Raw genomic sequence first — 27466 nt, 5'->3', positions numbered from 1 at the left:
GAAATAAAGGAAATCCTTGACTCTAGGAGATATCATGGAGCAACTCAGTACCTAGTTGCCTGGAAACACCTCCCTCCCTCACAAAACGAGTGGGTCCATAAATGTCATGTCAGAGCCCCGAAGCTATTGAAGAAGTTTCACACAGAGTATCCTAACAAGCCTGACTAACTTTTATACCTGTTTTGGTTTCTTCCAGGTGGATCTCTCTTATTTTTAAGGAGGGCCGGATGTCAGAATCCAATTATACTTCATCTCCAGTTATCAAATATAGAAAACCCCAATTCTGCCTTCTCTGGATTCTGCCATAAGAGGGAGAGAAGGGGGAGAACAAAGGGGCTTTATGGCCCTCACTTCCTTCAGTATACTTCTAAGGAACTGAATGTGTGTATTGCAAAAGAACTAACCATAAGAATGGGGCCGTTTTCCTTTCATGTAGTTTCTTTGAAGTCTCCATCCAGCCGGGCAGTAATGAAAAGGGGGTGGAAGTGTAATGCCTGAGACTGTCGCTGAAAGAGGGGGTTGATTGGGTGGGGCTACTGGGGAAACCCTTAAAACCTTGAATTGGAGAACTTGGACCCCAAGTCCTGTCTAGCACGCCTGCAACCACTTCTTCTTAATAAAGGATTCCTGTTGGAAGAATTATTCCAAGAGTTCTGTCTTCTTAAGATGCAAAGTGGGGTGGGTCCTTACACCCACTTTACAGGAGCAAGCTCTTCTCAAATAACAAGCTTCAATCACCTTCAAAGAATCAGTTCAGAGTCTGACTCCAAGCAAATGCAAATTACTTTATCTGCCAGATGCCGATAACATTGTTCACCATGGCCCTGCAGGTGGTCTTGTGACTCAATCCTCCTCAACAAGGAGTGAGTCACCTAAAAGAAAGCTGCTGGTAAATGTGATAAGAGCAAAAAAATAACATTTTGCTGCAAAGTAGTCCTTATATGGGTCCCTGTTCTTGGTTAAATTCACTTTTTGACTTCTAGCATTTCACTTCCCAGAGTTCCTCAGAGAAGCAAGGAGCTCTCCCAGCTTGAGGCAGAGAGAGATACTGCATAGGAACAATCCAGTCTAAGGCCTTCATTAGCCACCCATTCTGGCCAATTACTTAGTCAAACCCCAGGGTCCCTCCAGAATCCTTCCTGATTCATCTGTTACTTGGGTGGCTGGATCTAATAGGTCCCACCTCCCTGCAAAAGGAAGCATAAGCATCAGTAAGACGAAGAGCAATCACGGTTATTTTACTATAAGATGGTAATGTACTCCATTGACAAATCATATCTTAACTGGCCCAAAACATGTGTGACCCCCTTTCTCCCCTCCCCAAAAATGTGTCAAACCCCGGGTCCAATTCAAGGTGTTGGTTATTACCTTTAAAGCTCTATATGGCTCAGGGCCAGGCTATTTGCGAGACCGCCTACTACCTCATAGTTCCCTTCATCCGGTTAGATCCCACAGGCTGGGCCTCCTTCAGGTTCCGTCGGCCAAGCAGTGCCATTTGGCGGGGCTGCGGGGGAGGGCTTTCTCTGTGATGGTGCCCACGTCTTGGAACCAGCTCCCCCTGGAGATTAGGACCGCTCCCACCCTGTTGGTTTTCCGCAAGCTGCTTAAGACCTGGCTTTTCCGGCAGGCCTGGGGTTTATAAAATCTGACCCCTGGATGAATGTTATTGTATTGTTTGTTTTGTTAAGTTATATTGTGTTTTTATTATTAGCCTCCCGGAGTGCTGTGGGAGTGGGGCGGTCTATAAATTTTAATAAATAAATAAATAAATAATAACTTGCCACATTTGCTATAGTAGCCATAGGCTGCCCCTAACTCTATTTCTGCTGGTAGCAGATTTCAATCCCTAAGGATTATCAATTAGAATAGAACAGAGCTGGAAGGGACCTTGGAGTTCTTCTACTCCAGCTGCCTGGCCAAGCAGGGGGACCTATAATATCTCAGACAATAAACCTCGGGAGTACCATCATTAATTCAGAGACAGAATGCAGTGGTTCAAGCAGAGATGTTACCAAACTACAGGGAGGCTGCTACAAAACAGCAAACCCATCTGTTCCCTAGTGCCAAGCTTCAGCCAGAGGTTCTTATATCTGGTTATACTGTACGTAAAGCAGAGCCTCTGAAAGCCAATAAAGCATCCCAGATGGAATTTGCATCTGGTGCCTGGATTGGCATCCGGGTTTGTATCTTCTGCCAAATGTGAAGCCCAGGTAGACACATCTCTAAGAGAAGAATTTCCCAATCCAAGCCCACATGGGTCTTGGTTATATATGCCAGGTTGGCTACCTTATCCAGATAATAAATAAGATAGTATTATTACACATGGCCTGGGTTTCAGAAGCAACAACTGGTACCGAGCCAGGACCACCTACGATCTGGTGTAAAGGGCTGTAAAACTAATCTTGAGCAAGAGGAGGAAGAGCCTTGACTAAGACAATATCAGACAAAAACAATTTGAGTTCAAGGCAGAAGTGTAATTTGAAAAAGTCTCTTGGTCTTGACCCTCATTAATTTTCTTGAAGATAAAATGACGGAATGGAGATATCCATTCAGACTTTCAAGATTCTGTTATTGTAGCCTTATAATAAAACTACTATTATCATTCATAATCACTTTTTTGCCATTGTGATCTTTGGCTGAGATTCAGTCTTCGCTTGAATCTCCAGCTCAGAATCCAGCCGGTTCTCTAGGGGAGCTTTCCATTATCATTGCTGTCATCGCAACCACTATTGCACAATCACTATTGCCCACCACTTAATTACATCATCCAGCTTTTTTTTTTTCCTGCAGATTTCTGAGACTTGATCTTGGGATCAGAAGGTGCAGAAAAGACCATAGATTATCCACTATTAGGTTATATAGAATTTGAATAACTGATTTATTTCCAACTCTACTCCTTTCAAAAAGAACCAGTCTAATTAAACTAAATGTGCAAAGCTTCCTTGGGACCTAAAAGGAAAGAGAATCAAAATATAATGCATGTATAGCAGACAAAACAACAAACTTTGATGCCAATGCTAGATAATATTCTGCAAACTTCTCAGAAGAAGTAAAAAGGTTACCATACATCTGTGTTGCATTTTTGTACCTCTTTGCTGCCATCTAGAGTGATCCAATTTTTTTACAATCCAGATAATAGCCCTTTGTTTCCTTGTTGCAGTTCTGTAACATTTCATCTAACATTCCCCTCAAGTGGACACATGCACATTTCTAATAGGGCTGGTTTTCGTGTGGGGAGGCAAATGCTTCATTGGTATGTCCGTGTTTTAAATGTGTTAGAAAGCCAAATATAGTACTTTTGAACTGCTTTTTTTCTGTGAGGGGAAGAACTGAGAAGGTGAATGTTTTGACAAAGAGAGGGGGAAATGGTGATAAAACAACAGAGGTTGAGAAGAAGAAACAAATATTTCACTCAGAATAAAAACAAACTGTAGCTAAGATATCTGTTCTCTTTGATATGTTCCTTTTAGTATTTAACTAAATGCTAAGTATTAAGAAATACAATGTGTCTGACTCCAAGCCCAGAATAAGAACATAGACTGATACCTAAGATGAGAGAAGATGATAAGATAAGGTGATAAGATACCCTTTATTGTCACTTTTTTCTGTGAACACAATGGCACATATTAAAAAATGAAATTCTGATGCCCACTCTCAGAAGAAAATATATATACCCATATCCATACATGCACATACATATACATATGCTACACACACACACACACACACACACACACACACACACACACACATATTAACCACAGGCCATTTAGAACACATAGCAGAAAAAAGAGTCTTGGGAGATAACAAAGTTGATACTATTACAGAATCTAGTTGTTTTGCTTTGGATACTGAGAAGCCTCCTCTCAGAAGGTAACAAAGAAAACCGTTCATGGAGAGGATGTGTAGAGTCTCTGCAGACCCTGGTCAAGCATCATTTATATGCTAGGTCCTGGATAGAAGGAAGTGAACGATCAATCGTTTTTTTCTGCCGTGTTCACCAATCTCTGCACAGCCTTCCTGTCCGAAACAGTAATACCTCCAAACTACACCCGTAATACAATATGACAGGATACTTTCAATTGTCCCTCTATAGAAAGGGGTAAGGATAGGAGAAGGAAGATGTGCTCTTCTCATATGATGCAGGTGCTGCTATGCCCGCTTTACCAGTGTCTCACTGTGGAACGACCAAACTAACCTGCTCATCAGCTGCACACCCCAAAACCTGATACTGCTAACTACCGCCATAGTTAAATTGTTAATACAAGGCTACTTGACCTGAACAACAACAACCTCTAAATGGCAGAAAAGTGCTATCTGTTTGCTTCCATTTAGAAGTTGACTGGGTTTTTGCTAGTAATCTGATAGTCCTAGCTGAAGCTGTTTTGGAAGTTCCTTCACACACAAAGTCCAAAAGTTTTTATAAATGCCCAATTTAAATGAAAAAAAAAAGCTTCTGAGTTATTGTCCAGCTCTGTAATGAAGCTGGAAAGGAACTCCAAAGAGAGAAAGACAAGGACCTATAATACAAAGGTGTCTATTGGGTCAATCCAAAGATCCTATTTCCCAGCAGCTTTCAATAAGGACGTAGAGGCCATATCCCTCTGACTTCACTGTCTTGCCCTGATATTAAGAAGGGTCTATATCTGTCATTTGTCTGAAATGTTACTCTTATCGTGCAGCAGAGAGCAAGCAAGTTACCCAGCCCTTGGGCCAAAGCTTATCTCATTTGCTATGGCGTACTCGTGGAAGAGGCTGCGGCAGTCTTCTTATCACAAAATAAGGAAAGCCACCTGCTATCTCTAGCAGGCTGAAAGGACAGAATTTGGAGAGATAAGCAAAGTTCGGTGCTCTTCCTGCTGCCAACATAACGTGGAAGATATTTGCATAAGGACATTTCATGAATTGTACCAAGCCTTGGACTTAGTAAAGAAAGTTATTTTAAATAGATGGAAAGAAATCTACATTTCTCGTTAAGGAATGGATTTATTCTAATTCACCCTGAAGCCATCCACCATGCAAAAGATCTTTTGCAGTTCCCATTCTTCTACAATTGGACAAGCAGCACTGAAGAATTCCTGGTATAGTGTCCCAGGAGCATCATAGTAAGGCAGAGAGCTGTGTAAGCTGCATTCCACCACCCACCCACCCCCATCTTAACCATGAAAGTCTATTGGGGCAACGTGAGAAACAGGAAACTGTTGTCACTGCCTATGAACTTTGAAAAAAAATCTGAATGGTTGATATTTTCTGCCTTATGAGCTAAAATACTTTGCCTGAATTCAGTATTGGGAGAGAGGGAGGGAGGGAGGGAGGGAGGGAGGGGGGGGAGATCTAGACCTAGGGCTGGGATTTCTGATGGTTCTTAGGACTCAAAACTCTTCCATCTACCATCTACATGAGACCCATGAGGAAGTTTATTCAGTAGCATGGTGTTGAGTATCTGTTGTACATTTTGATCCCTGGCTGACTAAGTGATGTTATTGATGAGCATTCTCAGTGCCTGGAGGCTGTTAGGGTCTGAAGGGAGAGAAGAGTTGAGGCTCAACTCTAACAAGACTGAATATTTTGGGGTTTATAGCTCAGCTGTGTTGGAGACCTGCCCTATTTAATTATGATGTGGTTGCACTTCCCCAGGCAGATCTGTGCATAAGCTGAATGCATACAGCTCTTGCAGCAACAGCAAACAGCAGTCGTTTTCATAGATCTATCTCATGTACTTTTTTCTGGAGCAGCAGAACTTGCTCACAGTTATTCATGCCTTAGACCACCTCTTGATGTCCTCTGCATGGAGCTTCCACTGAAGATCGTTGTCTAAAATACAGCCATAAGAGCAGTTCTGGGTGCACCTCAATATGCCCAGGTGACACCTCTGCTCCATGAGCTACACTGGTTACTAGTGAGCTTTTGGGTGCAATTCAAAGTGTTGATTGTCATCTATAAAGCCTGGTTCTTCATGGACAACTTTCTCCAATTATTTCTGCCGATCCTATATAAGATTACAAGGATGGTGTGCTTCAGGTCTCAGTGACTAAACAGTGTCATCCTGTAAAACAACAGAGTCATGTCCAGCACCCAGAGGTAGTTGCTATAACTCCACCTTTGTTCTAAAAACAACCACAAAAAAGTAGCTTTTCAAAGAGACAAGAGATTAAGACAATTTCTGGCTCAGATTAGTGGCTAACTGGTAGTTGGTAAGCATTCCTCCCATAACTTATTTGATTTTATATTGTATTTTAATGGTGTTTAACTATGTGCAATGTCTTAAGTCTCCTGATTTAATGACCTGATAAATCCAGTAAACAATACAAATACAAAGGGAAAGATAGTGCATTTGCTCTGGAGCACCATTGTTGAGGGTAGCTCTAAGATGGTTGATTGGTTAAAAGACTGACAGAAATATGTAACACAACAGAAACTGTCTCTATCCTTGTGCATTGCAGGCAATCGGCGTATAATTTCCAGCTACTCCTGACAAATGCCCAAGCTGATCATAGTAAACTGGGAGATGTAGTAAGAGTGAGAAACCTGTGACTTCCGGTTTGCCGCTGCAGCCGCTTGGAAGACGATTCCGTTCCACGTCTGATTTTCCTTCACTGGGGGACCCTGGAAAGGGTCGAAAGTTGCCTGTAGCAAGGAGGGAACCCCCGCCTGATTGCGGGAAGGCGGCAGTCCTCCCACTCAATCCGGGGCAGCCTTCCAAACTGGCAGAAAAAAGACCGGCCATAGCAACATGGCTCATCATTAGGCTGCAGACAGCTGACGTCAAACCTACTATCAAGCACTCTGAAAAAAATGCGGATGGAACTGGGTGAGATCTGATCTTCTCTTTACCCCAAGTACCTTCTTTTCCTGTAAAGGCTGTGAAATATCTTCTCCCTGTGAGGAGAGAGGGAAGGGAAATTCTATCCCACCCTCTAAGAATAGCGGCATCTGATTACCCAGGGGAATCAAAGCATTAAAAAGAACAACTTTAATTTAATTGGATTTATATGTTTCTGAAACTTGGGGACTAAAAATTTTCCTATTTCTATTGGAGATTTTTGTTTTTATTTACAAAAAAGAAATAATTGGGACTTTAAAAACTCTAAATAATTTGGGGCTTAAAAAACTCTAAACGGCATCGGTGACATCATGTTGTGAAGCTTGGTATTGCAATTTGTTATTTCCTAAAAAGAGACTTGGCTCAAAGCCCAGACCTAGATAAGATTTTCCTGACCTTGGAACCATCTGTGAGAAAATTCAGCTGTAAGAGAATATCTGGGCAGCGAAATTGGCCCACTTGAAGTGTGACTGGAAACTTTTACTGACTTTTGCTTAACAAACAACTTTTACTAGAAAGACTATTTATAAACAAGTGAAAGATGGATGAGGACCAGGAAAAAATTCTTTCTGTGTTGAAAGCATTACACGAAAGCATTCTTTCAGCTTGTGACAAAATGAGACCTAAAATAAAAGATCAGGATGCAGCTTAGATGCACAAACCAAATTTTGACTACAACTAAAGAACCTATAATGCAGAAGATAACAGAAGAAGCGGGACAACCAAATATGAAGACAGAGGGCCCAATTGACCACCAAATATACCTGATGGAAAATCCAGAAAAGGAAGTGACAACAGTGAAAATGGAAATGACTTTCTATATAAATCAGAAGTAATTTGAGAAAAAAGTGGAACAGATCAAATGGAAGACAAATAGATGAGAGCAAATATGGGGAACTGGAATAACAGGGAGACAATTTAACGGATACAAATGGGCTAGTTCTCCCAGAAAACAGGCAATCAAATGGTCTCCTTTAATTCAAACAACACATGTAAGAATAGAGATCTACTTGATGATTTAAACAGGCTGATATGGAAGCCTGACTGGCAAAGGAAGAAAGCTAGAATAAGGGTAAAAAACTGGGATTTTGACTCATTAGAGGGGATTTTATATTGTCAATTAGAGCAGTGGTTCTTAACCTGGGCGATATTGCCCCCCAGGGGGCGATTTCATTTTTCAGGGGGGTGATGGAACAAAAAGGGGCGATATGGGGGCAAAGGAACAAAAAGGGGGCGATATGGGGGCGATGGAGCGAGAAGTTTTGGGGACACTTTTGAGACTTTTTCGTACAGTGAACAGCTGCATATCTGTCATACAAAAACATCAGATCGCTCGCTATTAGTGGATTGAATTGTGTTTTCAAATGTTCCTCCAGCTAGCTTCAGTAAAGAACGCCGTACATATGTGAATACGCATTGCTTATCTTCATGCGCATTGCGCAGCAGCTTCTACCCTTTTTATATTTCTTTTTGCATCTTAAATTTCACTTGTAATTCAATCATTAAATGTTACTCTTTTTCTTTTCGGGCATTTCACTTTCTTGCAATTGAATTTTGTTTTCAGTGGTCATTACATTTAAGTGTCTTGAATAAATAAGATAATAATGAAATACATGTATCACGAAGTTTGAGAATAAAGTGATGGGTGGCACCAAAATTTTTCAAACAGTTGAGATATGGGAAAAAGACTGGAAATAAATTATTTGCATTGATATGTCCTGATGACAATTTTAAAGAAAACAAAAAAAGGGTTTGTATAAATTGAAGAATTATTTCCTATGTTATGATTGAGAGGTGATGTTGGGGGAGGGGGGCGATGACAACTTCCTCATTGGCTCAAGGGGGTGATTTGTTCAAAAAGGTTAAGAACCACTGAATTAGAGGGTTAAAGGAAGATGTTGAGATAAGGGGAATTTTGGTTATTAGATTTATAATATTTAGAAACTAGTTGAAAATAAGGATTCTATCAGCTTAATATTTAAAAATTGGACTTAAAAGGGAAAAGAAAGTTAAATATTATGAATATGTTTGATTTATTGATTAACCCAGGCAATATATATAATGGTCTTGATTTGTTAAAGGGGATATTCTGTTATTAAGTAGATTAAATTTGATGGGAAATAGATAACTCTTAGGAAATAGAATAAAATTATATTTAAATAGATAAAACATGTATTTTGGATATTATAGTTTGTTATGAAGTGAGATAAGGGAAATTTTGGTTACAGTTGGAATATTGATAAGAAATTAAAAACTGAGTAAAATTAATAACAGGATATTGATTGTTTATGAAGATCGAAGGTAATTAAGATATGTATAAGCTAAAAAATCTATTGATAAATGTAATAATGATGTTCTTATTGAGTTGATATTATTAGAAATGTACTAACCTGAATATGAGACAGTAAATGTTAAGGGAAAAAGAGAAGAAATATTCGATGTTGTAACCGGGATTTGCACTAAGATTTTGTTATTGAACTGTTATAACCCAGTCACCACGTTGCTTTTAAATATTTAAATGTAAAATTGGAAAATTAATAAAAGCCTTCCTGCTTCTATTGATGCGTTTGGGTCATAAAAGTCTTCAAAAATGCATAAATAGGTGTGGGGAGTCTTGGTGAGTTGTTCTGCCTGTGTTCCTCTCCCACCCGTTATCTGCATTTGCATATCTTGCTGTGCATTTTCCCTGTATGCACCTACATGTCTGTCCCTGCCAGGAAAGGCTAGGTAAGCGCTGAACCCAATTCCCTATCTGCCCAGCTGATAACAAGGAAAAGGTTATCTCTGATTAAGTCTGTATCCCCAAGCCCCTCCCCCCACCAAGAAAGGTCTCTGTCCCCTCCTGCTGTTAATTGGGGAGATAGCCAGAAAGATGCTCATGTCCACCTGGAGATATAAAAAGGACTCAGCTACACTGAGAGAAGCTGGCAAAAGGGAGTCGTGCTGCTGCAGGAAACCCCATTCTCATCTTGCAGCGCTCTCAGCCATGCCCAAGTTCCTCCTGGCTCTGTTGCTTGTAGTGCTGCTCTCAGAGAAATGGCTGGTGAGTGAAGCCAGGACACCTCCCTATGGTGTCAAGCTGTGTGGCAGGGAGTTCATCCGTGCTGTCATCTTCACTTGTGGAGGATCCCGCTGGAGACGAGCAGGTGAGCAAAGGGGATGTGGGCAAACTTGGGCTAGAGCCTAAATTGTTAAGATACAGCAGTCTCTCCCAATGTGATACCCTCCAGATAGGATGGGACTACAATTCTTAAAATTCCCAGCTAACATAGTCCTGCATAATGGGGATTTTGGGTTACCACCTTCCAACACCCAGATACTTTCCAGAACATGGGTGTTTCACCGAGGCCTAATCTTTATTTGGAAAATTATACTCCCTATCTTTTTGAAGGAGAAAAATCAAACAAGTTACCATTTGGTAAGATCTAAATATTAAACAAGATTGATAAACAGCTTCATCTAATATCATCTTGCCAGATTTTAAGGAGATTCCCAACATATAATACAAACTGGCCAATCCTACTATTCATGTGTAAAGAAAAGGTAGTGTTAAGGTTAAGGAAGAGTTAGAAAAAGACAGTTGTTCTCTAGGTCCCAGTTCCCAGTCTGTAGGAAGCCAGATGTTAAAAAATGCAAAAAGAACGCCACAAATTGTATAGCAATAGCAATAGCACTCAGACTTATATACTGCCCCATAGTGCTTTAGTTTATAGCACCCTCTGGGCAGTTTACAATGTCAGCCTATTGCCCCCAACAATTTGGCTCTTCATTTTACTGACCTCGGAAGGATGGAAGGTTGAGTCAACCTTGAGCCCCATCAGGCTCAAACTCCAGGCTGTGGACAGAGTTTGCTCACAATACTGCATTCCATACCCTGCAGACCCATTGGCCTATGGGTCTGCAGGGCTCAGCAGACCCATAGGGCAATCTGCAAGCCTCACTGTGGGGGAAAGTACTTTCATGTGCAAGGTATCTACATGCCAGGCAAATATTTGAGAATTGAAAGAAGAAAGCCATGAAGGAAAGAGCAGCTTTTCATTCACAAACTGCTGCTTTAGAAAGGAATTGTAAAAAGATGCAAAGAATGCTCTGACCAAGGTGAAATTGAGAGACAATTGGACTGGCCTGAGAACTAACCAAAATTATTTTATTGTTGTTGTAAGCATGGGCATTAGCTCAAAATTGCTGTGTGGTTCCCCACTGTGACATGCATTTGAAGCTGTCCTTGCATTGCTTTCTGTGTGTTTGTATGCTGCTAATTAGTGGAAACTTGCAATAGCATGTAGTACCATTTACAGAACAGGAAAGGACTAAGAAACTGCTGCACCAAGGCAGAGCCATGCAATTCCTATCCCTTTGCTCCATTGCCTTTGGCTCAGCTTCTTTGATTCATAGCCCTTAGTGTATTTCCAACAAAGGGTAGCTCTGAGAAGGCACATTCAGGGATGCTGCCTTGCCATTCACCAACAAACTTTCATTACTCAGTTTGTGTAAGTTGGGTTACAATTCCCATTATCCCAGTCAGTAAATACCTTGCTACATGAGATGAGATTTGTCACCCATACTCTCCCAAGAATGCTAGATTGAGTTTAAAAGTAGGTCTAATCTGTCCAGTTAAAACCATATAAAAATATAGGAAGACACTTTATTGTATTAGGTTTTCCCTAATGGACAACTTACTAATGGACAGTACAATACTTGGCTGGTAGAAGGCATTCCTGTAGAAAACAGGAGTCTTTTCTGCTCTACCAGGAGATGCTGGAAACCAAACGTGGGACCTTTTAGGTACAAAGCTTGGGTACTGTTTGAGGAACACATCTTATTTGGTACTGAAAAGAGTATATACGTCAAGAAAAATATAGAAACCAAGGCACATCTAAGTTGCATCGTTTCTTCAGCTAGAGATACCACAAGCCTCTCTTAAACTTTTGCCCATTTCTTCCTACCCTTTCTTGTTCCTCTATTAAAAACAGAAGCTACATATCTGAAAGTGATTAGGGTTGGAGGAAGAGGATATAATTACAAAGCTGTAGACAAGAGACAGGTTAAACATCCCTGTCTAGGAAACTAAATTACAAGCATTTCCTTCTAATGTCAACACCTTTTCAATATGCTTTTGGTTGCCCAAACAGATCCCATGGCAATTAAATTGTTCTGAAGCCCGATTCTGCAGTTTATACTAATCAACAATCATCTTCACATCCATTGACTTTGATATGTTAGAAACTGCTCACCTTATTCCTCTTCAAAAGAAATGCTCAGAATACTGAGACTCAAGCCGTTTGGAAACGGCTAAATCTGAATATCTGCTAATCTTAGAATTTGCTCAGCCTTCTGCTTCAGATATATTGTTTCAGATATTTTGTTTATTTACAAAACATTAATATTACCAACAAAGTTAATAACAATTCACCAAGACAACCTACAAAGCATTTGTTCTCCAAAGGTGTTATGGGAAATGTAGGTTTTGCTACTTCTGTACAGGATGTTAAATATGTGGGTTGCCTAAATACTTATTGAGTTTCATCTAATGCTTATTAAAATATTCTGATGCAATTGACTTCTTAGCACAGTATCCATTTACTGAGCCCAATATCTTGCTCCTGATCTCCCTATTTTCCACTGTTACCTTCTCATTGTAGGAAATCTCAGTGCTCTCCTTGGGAGAGATCCTGCAGAAGCATTTGATACAACATCCTTATCCAATGAATGGAATCCAGCCCATTCCTCCCAACAGGATCCCTCTGACAATTATGGGAGCTGGCAAGGTCAGCAGAGCTATGCCCTCTCCGAAGAGCCCTGGTCTTTGGATCGCGGAGCCCGAGATGTTATGGAAAGCTTGAGCAATGCCTGTTGCAAGTGGGGCTGCAGCAAGCGTGAGATCAGCTCTTTATGTTAGATAGCAGTTCTCATTTACTGCATGTGTTCATTGGTTAAAAAATAAAATAAAAACAAGGAAGTATACTATAGAATTTGTGAGCTTGAAGATTAACCAGCATGCATGCAGATGCAACATGAATGCCTCCATGAAACATCCATCCTTTCATCAAGGTAGATACTGATTCTCAAAGGCCTATGGATCCCACTTACATGATTATACTCACTTATGAAGTGCTCTGCAAGCCTTGTTAACACTATTTCCCTGAATTCTAAGAACATTAATGAGCCTCAGTCACAACCAGAATGGACAGTTACATCCTGTTCCACTCAGTTGAAATTATTAGATCTCCTGGAATGACTGGGCATCAAGGAAGGTTCGTGGCAGGAGCAGAGAATGTCTCGTAGAAAAGTAAGGATGCAATGGCTTTCTGATTGTTGGTGAGGGTCACAAACGTTCTCTCACATTTGATAATTTACAAATCAACTCATGGTGAAAAGGGCAGCAAGCAAATTTAATAATCAATCCATTTTTATTATGATCACAGACCAGCATTAAATTTAATGAATAAAAAAATTCTTGGGTTGGTATTCAAGTTGGTCTCACAAACCAACAGCTTTCAGGGTGGTGGCACTTCCATGGTGTATTCATTTGTCCCCTTAGAGAGGAACTAAGCCTGCTGCTCTGAGATTCAAATGACTATAAAACAAAGCTAACAAGAAAAAAAAATGAAATGAAACAAAATAATGAGATGCACTATGTTGACTCAGAACAGTTTGGTTTAATAGGGTCACTCAACTCAGATTTGTTTTATTTTGATGACATCAGTAATTCTCAAATTATAAACACTACAAGATGTTTGCCTAAAATGTTGAAGTTTATCCTGGACAAGTTTATCCTCATGCAAACTGCCTAAAAAATGTTGAGAAGAGCTAGAAAAGTTTAGGGAGAAGCCAGTGACATTTCTCAGAGTGGTTGTGTGCAATTTTACCTGGAACAATCTGCCATAATATCAAACCTTTAAGAAATTTTTAGCTGGAACAATCTGACATAATCCAAATCATATTAACATTGTATTTTCTTCTTCAACTAGGCAGAAGTTGAGGTATACTGAATTGTATATGCCAGCTTTCCCATTAATCTACATTCCCATTAATCTTCCCATTAATCTAAAATTCATGCTATTATTAGCCAGAATTAAGAGAGTGGTGGTCCGACAGATCAAAGGGATGCACACAGTGTGGGAAGGAAATGGCCAATCGCCAGAGAGAACTTCACATTTTCCCTGTATAAAATGTTTGTGCACCTGTGAAAATCCAGATGGGCACAAACCTGAAACTACTTAGATTCTGCAGATGAAAAAAAGTATTTATTATTATCAATAGTTGTAAAGCAACAGTAAAATATAGCTAGGTAGCTAAAAGCGTAGGTATCTTTCTTGTCCCCAACACTTTCCCATTCCTAATCTTTGCCTTACACCCCATGCCCCACTTTGTATTATATATGTGTAACATTTAACATATATGTACGCACCCCTTATTGTGACAATTGATATTAAATATACCCAATAAACTTATATATAAATTTATATTATTTACATCTGCAAGACCTCAAATTCTGTACACAGGAATCCCTCGTCTATTTTGCCCCTAACTTTAATATTTAAATTTCACAAAAGCAAAACAAAAGCCTGCTAGCCATGGGCTCACAAGGCCTTTTTACTTACTTCAAAGTTAACAGAGGGTATAAAATAGCAGGATCAATGGGCTTCCAAATGAAAGTACATACTGTTTTGCTTGGGTTGTTTTCTTCTGGGATTTTCTTTTACAGTGCTTCCTTGATGGTTTTCTCCCAAAATAATTTAACACAAAAAGTTTTTGAGAACAGCGAGGCTTAGATACTGCCACTAGGCTGAGCAAAGACATATGCTAACCACAGTCACCTGCACTCATTCTCTGGCATACATATTAAGTGCCAGGGGAATATTAGCTATTTACAGTGTTCACTGTCATAAAGTGTAATCATGGCCACAAATCAAACAGCTAGTTCAAAACTATCAGACCAATGCCAATGCCAGACAAGCCTTATTACCTTCTTTGATAAAGTAACTAAATTAGCGGACCAGGGAAAGGCAGTGGATATGGTATATTTGGACTTCAGTAAGGCATTTGACAAAGTAGATCACAGCCTATTTCTTGGGAAGATAGAATCATGTGGGATAGACAGTAGCATCACCAGATGGATTCACAGTTAACTGACCAACCACATTCAGTGTGTAGTCTTCAATATATGTGGAGGGAAGAATGCAGTGAAGTAACTCAAGATTCTGTCTTAGGCCCAGTACTCTTCAACAACTTCATAAACGATCTAGATGAGGGGGATAGAAGAGGAACTCATCAAATTTGCAGATAGCACCAAGCTGGGGAGAATTGCTAACATTTAGCAAGATAGATTCAAGATTCAGCAGGATCCTAACAAACTTGAGCATTGGACCCTATCCAATGCAATGTAGTTCAGTGGTGAGAAAAGTAAGAATCTGTACTTAGGCAGAAAAACCAAATGCACATTATAGAATAGGCAGTATCTGGCTCAACAGCAGTAATTGTGAGAGGGATCTAGGTGTCCTGGTGGACAACCACTTAAGTATGAGCCAGCAGTGTGCTGAGGCTGCCAAAAACGACAATGCAATCCTAAGCTGCATCAACAGAAACATCATGACCATGAGAAGTGACAGTACTGCTTTATACTGCACTAGTGAGGTCACACTTGGAATACTGTGTCCAATTCTGGTTACCACAATACAGAAAAAATGCTGACATCCTAGAAAGTGCAGAGAAGAGCAACAGAGATGATAAGGGGTCTGGAGGCCAAATCATAGGATGAGCAGTTAAGGGAATTAGGTATAACAAAGAGAAGAATTAGGTGAGATATAACTGTCTTCCAGTACTTGAGGGGCTGTCACAAAGAAGAGGTCTACTTATTTTCCAAAATAGGACAAGAAGCAATGGGCCAAAGTTCATCAGAAGGTGATCCTACCTGGAACTATGGAGGAATTTCCTGACAGAATAACTAATCAATGGCAGAACTTGCTTCCGGGAGCTGTGGATGCTCCATTGGTGGAGGTTTTCAAGAAGAGATTATACAATCATTTTTGTTCAGGATGATATTAGGTGACCTGCCCTGGGCAGGGGGTTGTGACCGGAATACCTTTAAGGTCCCTCCCAGTCTTATGCTTCTATGATTCAATTCACGTATACCAAACTTTGTGTGTGTGTGGGGGAAAGCTAGAGAACTAACAACTAAAGCTAACAGATAATGAATTGTATGTCATTAGACCTGGGAATGGTATATGTTTATAAATCTAGCTTTTTAGTTTAGCATGTTATAAAAAACCTGACTCAAATGGAAGCTACTCTTCCAATAACAATTTTTTTTAGTTAAAAATGGAAGACCCAATTTATTCTTGCAACCAAGTAGAGAAAAATAAGCAAAGTACATTAACTCATGCATAGATGCAGCAGATACGCTCCTATGCAAAATCCTTTTTGATGCATCCAAATATTGGGAGGAATTGGTTTAATTGCAGCTAATGGACATAAATACATCTCCCAGCCCTATTGGGATATCAAGTCCAGAGCATTAAATCCAGCAAACACAGGGCAGGCCGTTTATTTCTTACATCAATGGGTCCTATCCAACAAAATGAATTTTAATGTGGAGAAAAGTGAGATCTCACATTTAGGCAGGAAAAATCAAAGGTATAAGTACAGATTAGGCAGACATGGCTCAAAAATAGTAACTGTGAGAGGGACCTTGGAGTCCTAGTGAACGATCACTTGACTATGAGCCAGCAATGTGCAGTAGCAGCCAAAAAAGCTAATATTATCCTGGGTTGTATAAACAGAGGCATAGAATCAAGATCACGTGACGTATTAGTACCGCTTTATGAAACCCTAGTAAGACCACACCTGGAATACTGCAGCCAATTTTGGTCACCATACTACAAAAAAGATATTGAGACTTTGGAAAAAGTTCAGAGAAGAGCAACTAAGATAATCAAAGGCCTGGAGACTAAAACATATGAAGAATGGCTGCAGGACTTGGGTTTGGCCAGTCTAAAAAAAAAAAGAAACAGGGATGACATGATAGCAGTATTCCAGTATCTGAGGGGCTGCCACAAAGAAGAGGGCATCAAACTATTCTCCAAAGCACAGAGGGCAGGACAAGAAACAATGGTTGGAAACTGACCAAAGAGAGAAGCAACCTGGAACTGAGGAGAAACTTCCTAACAGTGAGGACAATTAACCTGCTTGCCCTCAAAAAACGTGGGCGTTCCATCATTGGAGGTTTTTAAGAAGAGGCTGACAGTCACTTGTCTGAGATGGTATAGGTTCTCCTGCTTGAGCGGGAGGCTGGACTAGAAGACCTCCAAGGTCCCTTCCAGCTCTATTCTATCTGTCCTGTGGCCTCCAGCAGGACAGTGACATGAAGTATTAATACCACTTTACAATGCCTTGGTAAAGCCACACTTGGAATACTGCATCCAGTTTTGGTCACCACAATGTAAAAAAGATGTTGAGACTCTAAAAAGAGTACAGAGAAGAACAACCAAGATGATTAGGGGACTGGAGGCTAAAACATATAAGGAATGGTTGCTGGAATTGGGTATGTCTAGTTTAACGAAGAGAAGGATGAGGGGAGACATGATAACAGTGTTCCAGTATCTCAGGGGCTGCCACAAAGAAGAGGGAGTCAAGTTATTTTCCAAAGTGCTTGAAGGCAGGACAAGAAGCAACGGATGGAAACTAACCAAAGAGAGAAGCAACCTAGAACTAAGGAGAAATTTCCTGACAGTTAGAACAATTAATCAGTGGCACAACCTACCTCCAGAAGCTGTGAATGCTCCAGCACTGGAAGTTTTTAAGAAGAGACTGGACAGCCATTTGTCTGAAATAGTATAGGGTTTCCTGCCTGAGCAGGGGGTTGGACTCAATGACCTCCAAGATCCCTTCCAACTATATTATTATTATGGATCATTACACAGTCAGCCAGATGTTCAGACTGGATTTGGCATTTTGTCTACCTATCGAGTCTTTACCCAGGACCTGGGATAGGCAGATATGGATGTTTGATGGTATTACAGATATCGTTGCAGGATGGAAGCAGTTCCTAGTAAGGCCTTTTGCAATTGACTAATAGCGAATTTGTCAATGCCAATGGTGTTCAAGTGGTGCTCCAGTTGTTTTGGGATTGTACTCAAGGCGCCTATTACTATTGGTACTACCCTTGCTTGTTTTTGCCACAGTCTTTCTATTTCTATTTGTAGGTCTTTGTATTTTGTTATCTTTTCCAGTTCTTTCTCGTTATTGTTATTATTATTATCCCGAGCCTAAAGCCCGAGGGCGTGAGTAAATCCCGCTGCCTGTGCTGCTTCTCATTAGCCGCCCAAGTTCCTCTTTTACGCCGGCCTTACGTTCCTCTTTTGGTCTTTGGAGAGCGCGGCATGCAGGAAGGAAGCAGGCGGCTTCCTCTTTCGTCTCAACCCTTTGTGATAAACACGGTCTGCATCAGAAGAGGAAATAGAAATAATCTGCGAGCAGCGGTCGCCCCTCTATCCGCCTCCCCTCCACAGCGGCTGGGCCGAGGGCGGAGCAAGCGCGGCGCGCGGCGTTCGGGGCCCTGGAGCGACTAGGGTAGCTTCACGCGCCTGGCGCGGCGCCGTCCGGGAAGCGTTGAGTCAACTCGCGACAGTCTTTTCTTTGCGGTGCTGGGAAATATTCAGGATGGGGAGCGCTGGCAGCTGATGGTGGTAAGTGAGCTAAGGGGGAAAGCTCCTTCTCCTTTCGAGGAAAAATTGCTTGGGATTTTCTGCATGCTTTCCTCGGATCTTCTCAAGCAATTGGGAACTTTCCTTCTGCGAGTCTTTTCCGATTAAAATTAGCTTCCGATGAATGGCTCATATAAAGTGGAAGGGGACTGTTTGGAGTTATTTAGTTCAAGTGGGAGCCGAAGAGCAATTTAAACAGGCGACTTATCTGGTCCCAGAAATCTCTATGAATTCCCAATATTATCACACACGGAATGGTGTGGGGGTGGGGAGGGTCATTGTGGGACCTCCACTCCGTATTCGTATATCGTATTCGATCTCCGGTCGGGACGTTGATTTTTCTAGCTGGAAGGCATTTATAGAAATTAGCAGTTAGCATGAAACATTGGAGCCAGATGAACTGAGAGTTGTGGCACTGCCTCAGGATATCTGTAGGGGCTGCTTCGAATACCGTTATACAGCACAGGCAATAGGGAAGGTCGCGCTACCTGATTCCTTCGGAAGACAGTATAGATCCGAGGTTGTCACATCCGCCAATTGTCTGTCTTGCCTGTCTGCTAGAAGAGATCCTCAGTCACTCTGATTTGGTCCTGGAAAAGTCCATGTCCCATCCCGAAACAGATTCCTGGCACTCTTTCTCCTGTTTTTTTTATTAGCATTGTAAGTTACCATGTGAGGACAGGAAGACCTGGAGGAACATTGTCTATGGGTCGGACACGACTTCGCAATTAACAACAACGTTACCATGTGATCTTGGGCACATCGAACATAAGGAATACATCCTATCAACCAGTTTCTCCAAATCCAGATCTAGATTATGTTCCCATCCTATGACATTCAGGAAGCTACTGAAGACCTATCTGTTCTCCCAGGGTATGGGGCAGATTAATGTTGAGCCCCTATTGAATAGGGGTTTTGTTTTGTTTGCTTATGTGTCTTTGGGCTGCTTATGAACTCTTTTCATTACATTTTCAGTGTAGGGTTAGAAGTTGAGTAGTTTCTAAATTGATTAAATATATCTGTATGCAAGTAGCATTGCAAAAACTCCATGAAGTGCTTCATGCAACATGCTAAATTATAAATCAGTTTTAAAATGACTAGCTTACATAATATGATGAAAACAACTACATTTAATATGTGAATAAGGCAGATACTATGGTGTCCGAACATAATCACTGTCAGAGAAATGACCTGGGGAAATTTTATGTATCTACTCCATGTATAACTAACTAATCCACAGCTGCTCCCTGTATTTTGCTGATAATCTACAGTGTGTTGGGTTAATACTTCACATTATTTGCTTTGATTCGACTTAGTTGGAATCACAAACTATGCTATTAGGATTTGTAAACCAACCTAATATAAGAACTTAGTCTATTGTACTTTATTCAAATTGCAGTAGATTGGATAAAACAGTGAGCCCATTGATAATTGATTATAAAACATACCCAGCATATGTGAAATTTTAGGGAACAGTTCTTATTTCCCCCTTCATCCATTGCTGTGGCTTATCTTTTGAGCAATATGGTTATTCGGTCCTTGTAGCATATTGCCAACAATAAGTTTCAATTTTCAACACAACAATTTTCCAATCCTTGCTTCCTTCCCAACCCTTATTCAACCCTCAAACTCTTTGAGTTTGAAAATGTTTTATTTTCTGCTCTGTTAATAACTTGAAGATGGAATAATTTTCTTTTAATGTTACAGAGGCTGAGCATTTCTCCAGGTGCTCCTCCATCATATCACTACTTGAGTTAGCATCATGAGAAACAGATGGGATGCTGCAGGGTTGCTACTCCTAGCCTTCAAGGTCTCTATGCTGAAAAAAGGTAAAGGAGAAATATTATTGCTTTGCTTCAGTAGATCTGTTTCCTAAAAACTTCATCTGTGCTCTCGAGGGAAAGCCAATATGCTTAGATGTCAATTCCAGTTAATGAACATGTGAGCTGAACCATTTTTAACTTTTCTATGCCTCTCTTTAACTGAGGGTTTAAATCCATATCCCATTTCAGATCTCTTTAATTTAGGCACCATGTCTCAGATTTGTTGTAAGTTGTGGATCCAGTTTAAAGGGACCTGAAATGGCAGCCATTTAGGGCTCCAGTGGTAAGACAATATATATTCAGTTCCTTGTGACCTTAATAGATCTGTGGAACTATCATATCTTCAGATCTCTGTTTGCTAAGGAGAGGCAGGCAGGCCAGACACGTTTGCATAACTTCAAGACAACAAGAAGGACGGTCAAATGTGTGAAGACTTGCACTTAGTGATGACTGCTGCTGCTACTGTCACCTTCTTGCCCCCTGCTCTTTAAAACCCACACAGGAAATCTGTCAAGAACCCCAAACAGGCCTCCAAAGTAGAAGAAGTGAAGCAGGCGAAACATTTTCGACACATTGACCTTTATCTTGCTTGCTGATTGAGTGATGGCAAAACTATATTGGGGGCTTATGTTTGAAATAGCTGGAAAAGATAACCTGGAGAATAAAGAATTATGTCTTAGGGTTGAAGGTAGGGGAAAGGAAATTTGGTCTGTTGACAATTGGGGGAAAAAGTAGAGACAGCAGGAATTAGCAAAGTGTATGTTCTAATTGTATTAATCCCAGATGTCAGTTTGAGCTGAACTTGTTTTAAATGTTCTTCAAATAAACACATTATTTTTTATTTTCAATAATACCCTGAAAGGGATTGAACAATAATGGCCAACCTTGGCCTCCAGAGGCCCGCTCCTTCTGACAACTAAAAATTGGTAGCAAAATGACATAATTTTTTAGAATTTGAAGGTGAAGGACATATTTGCATTATATTTAGTGTTGTGCAAACTCGAAATAGGCTTAATGCTATTCTTAAAAAAAAAAAAAGGAATACACATTCTTGTCCCATCCTTTGTGATGTGCTGCAGCAATTCCCTTCCTGATAGTAAATATGGCATAGCCTTAAACATTTAATACCTTAATATCTTCCTGTGATGGTAGTTTGCATATGATGAGCTTCTTCTACTGTTTGTTACATAATCAATCTCATTTGCAGTTCTTGACTGTGTAATTCCTGCATCTATTTTGAATGGCGGTAATCATAATCCTAGTAGTTGGATGACAAACAGCACACATGAACATTCATTAAGTTTAAAATTGATATTTCTAGGTAACAAAACAGATAAATGGTAACAGGGACTCTCAACAATTTGGGACCATTTAGTTCTATTGCTCATTATAAGATCCCATCAGATTCAAATGCAACTCAGTTGTATTTAGAACATTCAATCCATGTAGATTCATTATCTCTGGATCACTCTATAGATCAGTGGTGGCAAACCTATGGCACGGGTGCCAGAGGCGGCACCCGGAGCTCTCTCTGTGGGCACATGTGCCATTGCCCAGCCTTGCCTCCCCCCATGACCCCTCCTCTCCAGCAGCCCCCCTGAAAGAGTCGCCCCTGCGTGTAGCCCACACAGAGCAGCGCAGCCAAGGACATGGCAGCCAGGCAGCATAGACAAGACTCTGCCCTCACGCCCCATCATGCAGTTGATGCTGCAGGGCGCAGGCAGAGGATGTGGCTGCCAAAGCGCTGCTGGGCTGCCTGGGTGATCTGCGGCAGGCCCTGGAGGCAGTGAATGGTCCTGTGGGCAGGCGGAGCAGGGGATGGGGGGCAGAGCGGGAGTGGGGCAGGGGGGGTAGAGTGGGGGGGCAGTTTTTGAGCACTCAGTCTCTAAAACAGCGGTTCTCAACCTATGGGTCGCGACCCCATTTGGGGTCGATCGACCATTTCTCGGGGGTCGCCAAACAAGGCGATCCGCCATTTTTCCCCCTCGGGGGGGTGCCGCTGCGCATGCGCGCCGCGCATGGGGGCGCCGCCGCGCATGCACGCCACGCATGGGGCACCGCTGCGCATGCGCGCCGCGCATGGGGGTGCCGCCACGCATGGCGGGGTGCCGCGCATGCGCGGCACGTTTGTGTGACAGGGGTCGCCGTCACACAAACGAACCTCTAAAAGGTTCGCCATCACTGCTATAGATGTATACAGCACAGGTTTGTGCACTCTTGCTACAGCAGTGGAAACTTATTATCAGGTGAGAGCAGCCTCAATTCAACCAGGTCTTCAGCTTTCTCAGCCTGTATGCACAATTTATTTTCTGGGGTAGCCCAAAATGCCAGCTTGTTCTAACTGCAGGTCTACTTAGCTATTTATTCTCAAAGGAGAATAGGGATGGTACTTGCTCTTCCTACATTTTTTATTATAGGCATGCTGGATTTTTTTTCCTTATGGCTTTGATTATAAATAGTATTGAACTGTTTTATTTGTTGCTGTTGGAGTGTCTCTAAGGAGATTCCTAGAGACATCTTTCCATTGGCCCTCAGTTGCTGGTGGCTAATTGGTATAATGATTTCTAGGGCAGGCAACTGTTGAAACAGTGGCAGGTCAGGACTGAACTCCACACTGTTTCCAACCTATTGCATCCTCTTCTGGGATCTCTTCTCCCAAGTCTTTCTTCTAGCTACATTAGGATTATAGGATTCTCTCTGGGGATTTTTCAAGTTGCTGTTCTAACACAAAGATAAGAGTTAGGAAAAGTTTGGTTAGGACACAGGTCGGCAACCTGTGGCTCCGGAGCCGCATGCGGCTCTTTGAGCCTTCCCTTGTGGCTCCCAGCCTCCTCTGCCTTTGCAGAGAGAGACAGAGACAGAGAGAGGCAATTGCACTTCCCTGCTTCTCTCTCTCTCTCTCTCTCTCTGTGTGTGTCTGGGTGAGTGTGTGTGTGTGTGTGTGTGTGTATGTGTAAAACAGAGTGCACTCACAGTGTTCTCCGAGGAGCTGAAAAGCTTTCTGAGCGGAGCTCCTCCCTCTGCTGCGTCTCTGAAGGAAGCAGGAAGCAGGAAGGGCAGGAGAGAGCTAGCTAGCCCAGTTAGGCTGACTCAGGAATTCTGGGAGTTGAAGTCCATGAGTCATAAAAGAGACGAGGTTGCCTACCCCGGAGGTTGTTGGACAACAGCTTGAAGCTTGCCAGGTGAGCAGCAGATGGGGGGGGGGAGAAAGAGAGAGAGAGAAAGAGAGAGAGAGAGAGAGAGAGAGAGAGAGTGGGGGAAGAGGAGTGGCAGACCAAGGGCAGATAGAGAGGGAGGGAGAGAGAGACCCTTTTGACATCTAAAATGAAGATAACACTGCATATATCCTTTTTTTACCTGTGTGTGTATGTAATTTTATTCTCTTAAAGCATTCTTTTGGTGATCATTGTTTTAATAGTATGGATATTCCCAAGAGTCATATTTTTACTTTTATTTTTAATGTGTATATGTGTTTGTGTGTCTGTGTGTGTGTGTGTGTGTATACACACATATACACATACACACACACACACACATACACACACCTATAATAAAGGTAAAAAAGGATATATGCAGTGTTATCTTCATTTTAGATATCAAAAGGGTTTTGCGGCTCCCAGTGTTTTGTTTTTGGTGGGAAACGGGTCCAAGTGGCTCTTTGAGTGTTTTGGGTTGCCTACCCCTGGGTTAGGAGGATCCTAACTTCCATGTAGCTATAATCCCTTCCCATGAAATGTGTCTTCAACTGCAGTAATTTGGAATGCTGATTTGTGATTTATTTTTTTTTTGTAGGTGACCCAGATGCCACTATGGGCCTGCAGTGCTTCCAACCATTTTTCAGCAACTTTGTGAACTGCAGCTGGTTGACCTGGGAATCTCAAAATGCTAACGCCACCTATATCCTTCACTACCAGAGCCTAAAATTTAGCAAAATGCTGCTGTTAGTGAGCCCTTATATTGACTTATAGTGCAAATATCCAAATTAATAAATCATTGCCTTTTTCAACTAGGACCTCTTATGTTGGCCAGTGTAATCTATTGGCTAAATGACTTTATTTAGGAAGTATAGGGAATTACAGAGAGTAAAGGAATAACCTATTAGGATTTTATAGTTTCATGAATGAAGATTTTAGCCAAATGGGCCAATATTAGAAAAGTGTAGAATATTAAGGAAAATAATGAAAGAGTTCTCTTTGTCAGTTGAACTGAGTGGATTGGGAGCGCTGAGAGAGATTTTCAGAAAAGCACATAGGAGCTACCATCATAAACAGCAAGTGTCAGAAGTCTTTTCATTAAAGCCCAGAGAACATAAGAACCTTGACTATAGAGTTTAAACTTTTTATAGATGTTTAGTGCACAGGAAAGAAAGAAGTATCATTTCTAAATTATGACTGCTTTAAATGACTTGTTTTTAACATTTAGCTGGCTTAGGCTTTTCTTTCTTTAAAAATTAAAAGTTCTATATAGAATCTCTTTTGTAATTGCTGCCACCAGGCAAAATCTTCAGTTTTGCAAAGATTAAAAGGCAGAGACAGTTGGAAGTCAAGAAGAATAATTAAAAAAGGGTTTAAAGGGGACTAGACAAACAGTTTTGTGGGTACCTATGTGCCTGTATTTGCAACTCTTGAAAGATGCCTGCTTGGGCAGGACAGCTGGATTGATAGGAAATAGCAAAGGTTTAGTTTCCATTTATATAAACTATTGTTAGATATATCTGTATATCTTTGTTTTTCTGAAGACATCTTGGCCAAGTGCACTTAGTGATAGCCCAGACGGGACAGAACTGGCTGCTTATTGAACGAAGAAACCTGACACATGGAGACAAATACAGTGTCTGGATGGAAGTTCACAGTGCAGCCGGGATTGCTGTCTTCAAGAAATTAACCTTCAGCCTGGATGAAATAGGTTAGAGAAACTAAATTAGAGAGCCAGAATGCTCTGAGAATGAATCTGGGAAACAACGATCATTTTTTGCTTCAAAAAAGTGCCTTGCTTTTCTTGCCTACTTGTGCAGGCCAAGTGTTGGCCCCTTTTGGCTTTTGTCACTCTCCTTGTTTGTATTGACTCTGATGCTCATGCTCATCTCTATAGTCCTCTCACAGCAGCCAGTTGGGTCTATAGCAGTGATGGCAAACCTTTTAGAGACTGAGTGCCCAAACTGCAACCCAAAACGCACTTATGCATCATTGAGTGCCGGGTGGGTGTGGCCCATTGGCTGGGCGTGGCCCATTGGCTGGGCGTGGCTGTGGTAACGGCAGACTGGGTGGGACTAAAAAGTTCAATCAATTCCAACTTTGCAAGATCTTTTTTTTTTCCCGCGAGAAGTTGAAATTGACTGATTGAACTTTTTTTTTTTGCACACGGCGGCGGAGGCCTAAAGCGAAAAGGCTTTTTAAAACCCAGCTGAAGGCCTAGGACTGGGGCGACTGCATGCGTACCCACAGAGAGGGCTCTGAGTGCTGCCTCTGGCACCCATGCCATAGGTTTGCCACCACTGGTCTATAGACTAACATTCTGAATTTTCTACCTCCTGAGGAATTGCATGGGGCATTTCAGATAGCAGACTTCTGTATGACTCTGGAAACTCAAGACTGGGTCCCAAGTATAAGAAGGATTGGATTTACAGTAGGACAGATACCTTTAGGCCAGTGGTTTCAACCTTTTTAATGCTGCGACCCCCAATAGAATAAAAGGGAGTAGCACAGCTAAGGAAAAGGGGAAAAAAATGGCGGACTGCATTGTTTGGCAATCCCTGTGAAATGGTCGTTCGACCCCAAATGGGATCCCGACCCACAGGTTGAGAACCACTGCTTTAGACTAAAGATATCTTGACTAAATGCACACATTTTGAAAAGCTATGACATGCTTGGCTTGCTTATGATTTAGGATAATATGAAAACCCAGTCAGTTGTGGCTTATTCAATAAACCATTGACAGGATGAGAGAGATGTATTGTGCAAAGCCAAGATTTTCTAACCAAGGTTTGTTGAATATGCCAAAACAGCCCTACACAAATCACTATTCTGTCCACAGTTTCACACACTGCTTAGTTAAAAATAAACCATCCATATTTTGGCTTAGAGCAATGTCTGTGTCTAGATCAATGCTTTTATCACTAGGTGTGGCAGTTAGGAGTAACAGTGAGTGATACGATATATGATTAAACTCTTCCCTCATGTTTCAGTGAAGCCTTGTCCTCCTGAATTGGATCACGTAGAACAGGATTGCTCTGAAGCCATAGTGACATGGAAAAACCCTCACTGGTCTGAATTGCATAGTGACCAACCTCTCACTTATGCTATTCGATACAAGATATCCACAGACCATGAATGGACCTATGTGAGTCTATCTTGCATTTGTGACCTGCTTTGTGTATGTATTGCATTTTTTCCCATCGTATGAATTGTTTCTCTCTGCTGAAGGTCCATTCCATTGAACTACAGCTGGCTTTGTCTAGGATTTCCCCGTTAACCAACTGAAGGCAGTTTCCTGGAGACCATTCCCAAATCCTTGCTTTAGCTGTTATATATTACTTTAGGTCCTAATAGTAAACATGATATGGATCTGCATCCAGCATGCTATTCTTTTCTTGCGATGTAATATTAGACTTGCTGCAATTCTAGTGGAAATTTAGATGGAGGGTTTTTGAAATTTTTGTTTCAACTTGGATCCCTTTGCGTGACCTTGCAAAATGGATGGGTAGAATGTTAATATAACAACAACAATATGAGTATGTTCCATTCCCAGCTGCAGGAGGCCCATCTAGACCAAGAAAATCATGAATTCTATGACCTGAAACCATTCACCTGCTATGAAGTGCAGGTACGGTGCATCCCAGAAAATAAAAAAGACCTTTGGAGCGAATGGAGTTCTTCCAAATCCTTCTGTACCTGTGAGGCTGGTAGGTACAGCTGTGGATGAAGCAGAAATTCATGCAATCAAAGTGAATGCAGTAGGACCTCAGCAGAAATCTGGTTGATGTATACTTTTTTTTTTTTTTTTTTTTTATTAAAAGTTTTATAAATTTTACAAGAAAAACAAGAACAATACAAAACAAAAAACAACATATACAGAAGAAAAAAAAAATTAAACAATACATATAAAAAAAAAAACCC

At 41.2% G+C, this 27466-nt stretch overlaps 2 protein-coding genes across 5 annotated transcripts in view; both read left to right on the top strand.

Annotated features, from left to right (window-relative positions):
• Positions 1-9809: 9809 nt before the first annotated feature.
• On the top strand, positions 9810-12722 carry RLN3 (relaxin 3). The gene is made up of 2 exons (XM_039329696.1): positions 9810-9969; positions 12466-12722. Exons 1-2 carry the CDS (start codon positions 9810-9812, stop codon positions 12720-12722), a joined length of 417 nt encoding a protein of 138 aa, XP_039185630.1.
• A 5307-nt stretch (positions 12723-18029) lies between these two features.
• Positions 18030-27466, top strand: part of IL27RA (interleukin 27 receptor subunit alpha) — a 28723-nt gene continuing 19286 nt past the window's right edge. Inside the window, exons 1-7 of one of the 4 annotated variants that reach the window (XM_039329676.1) lie at positions 18030-18510; positions 19185-19401; positions 20236-20357; positions 24144-24291; positions 25090-25256; positions 26536-26690; positions 27099-27252. In XM_039329676.1, the coding sequence (XP_039185610.1) occupies positions 20291-20357; positions 24144-24291; positions 25090-25256; positions 26536-26690; positions 27099-27252 (691 nt within the window). In that variant the 5' untranslated portion in view covers positions 18030-18510; positions 19185-19401; positions 20236-20290. The remainder of the gene's footprint in view (positions 18511-19184; positions 19402-20235; positions 20358-24143; positions 24292-25089; positions 25257-26535; positions 26691-27098; positions 27253-27466) is intronic. The other 3 variants (XM_039329675.1, XM_039329673.1, XM_039329674.1) reach the window with 3 other exon arrangements.

The sequence above is a fragment of the Crotalus tigris genome, unplaced genomic scaffold, assembly GCF_016545835.1.
Source record: "Crotalus tigris isolate CLP2741 ecotype Arizona unplaced genomic scaffold, ASM1654583v1 scf7180000024407.359931, whole genome shotgun sequence".
NCBI classification, from domain to species: Eukaryota; Metazoa; Chordata; class Lepidosauria; order Squamata; family Viperidae; genus Crotalus; species Crotalus tigris.
The sequence above is the reverse complement of the archived record's forward strand: the minus strand, read 5'-3'. Positions and strand labels throughout refer to the sequence as shown.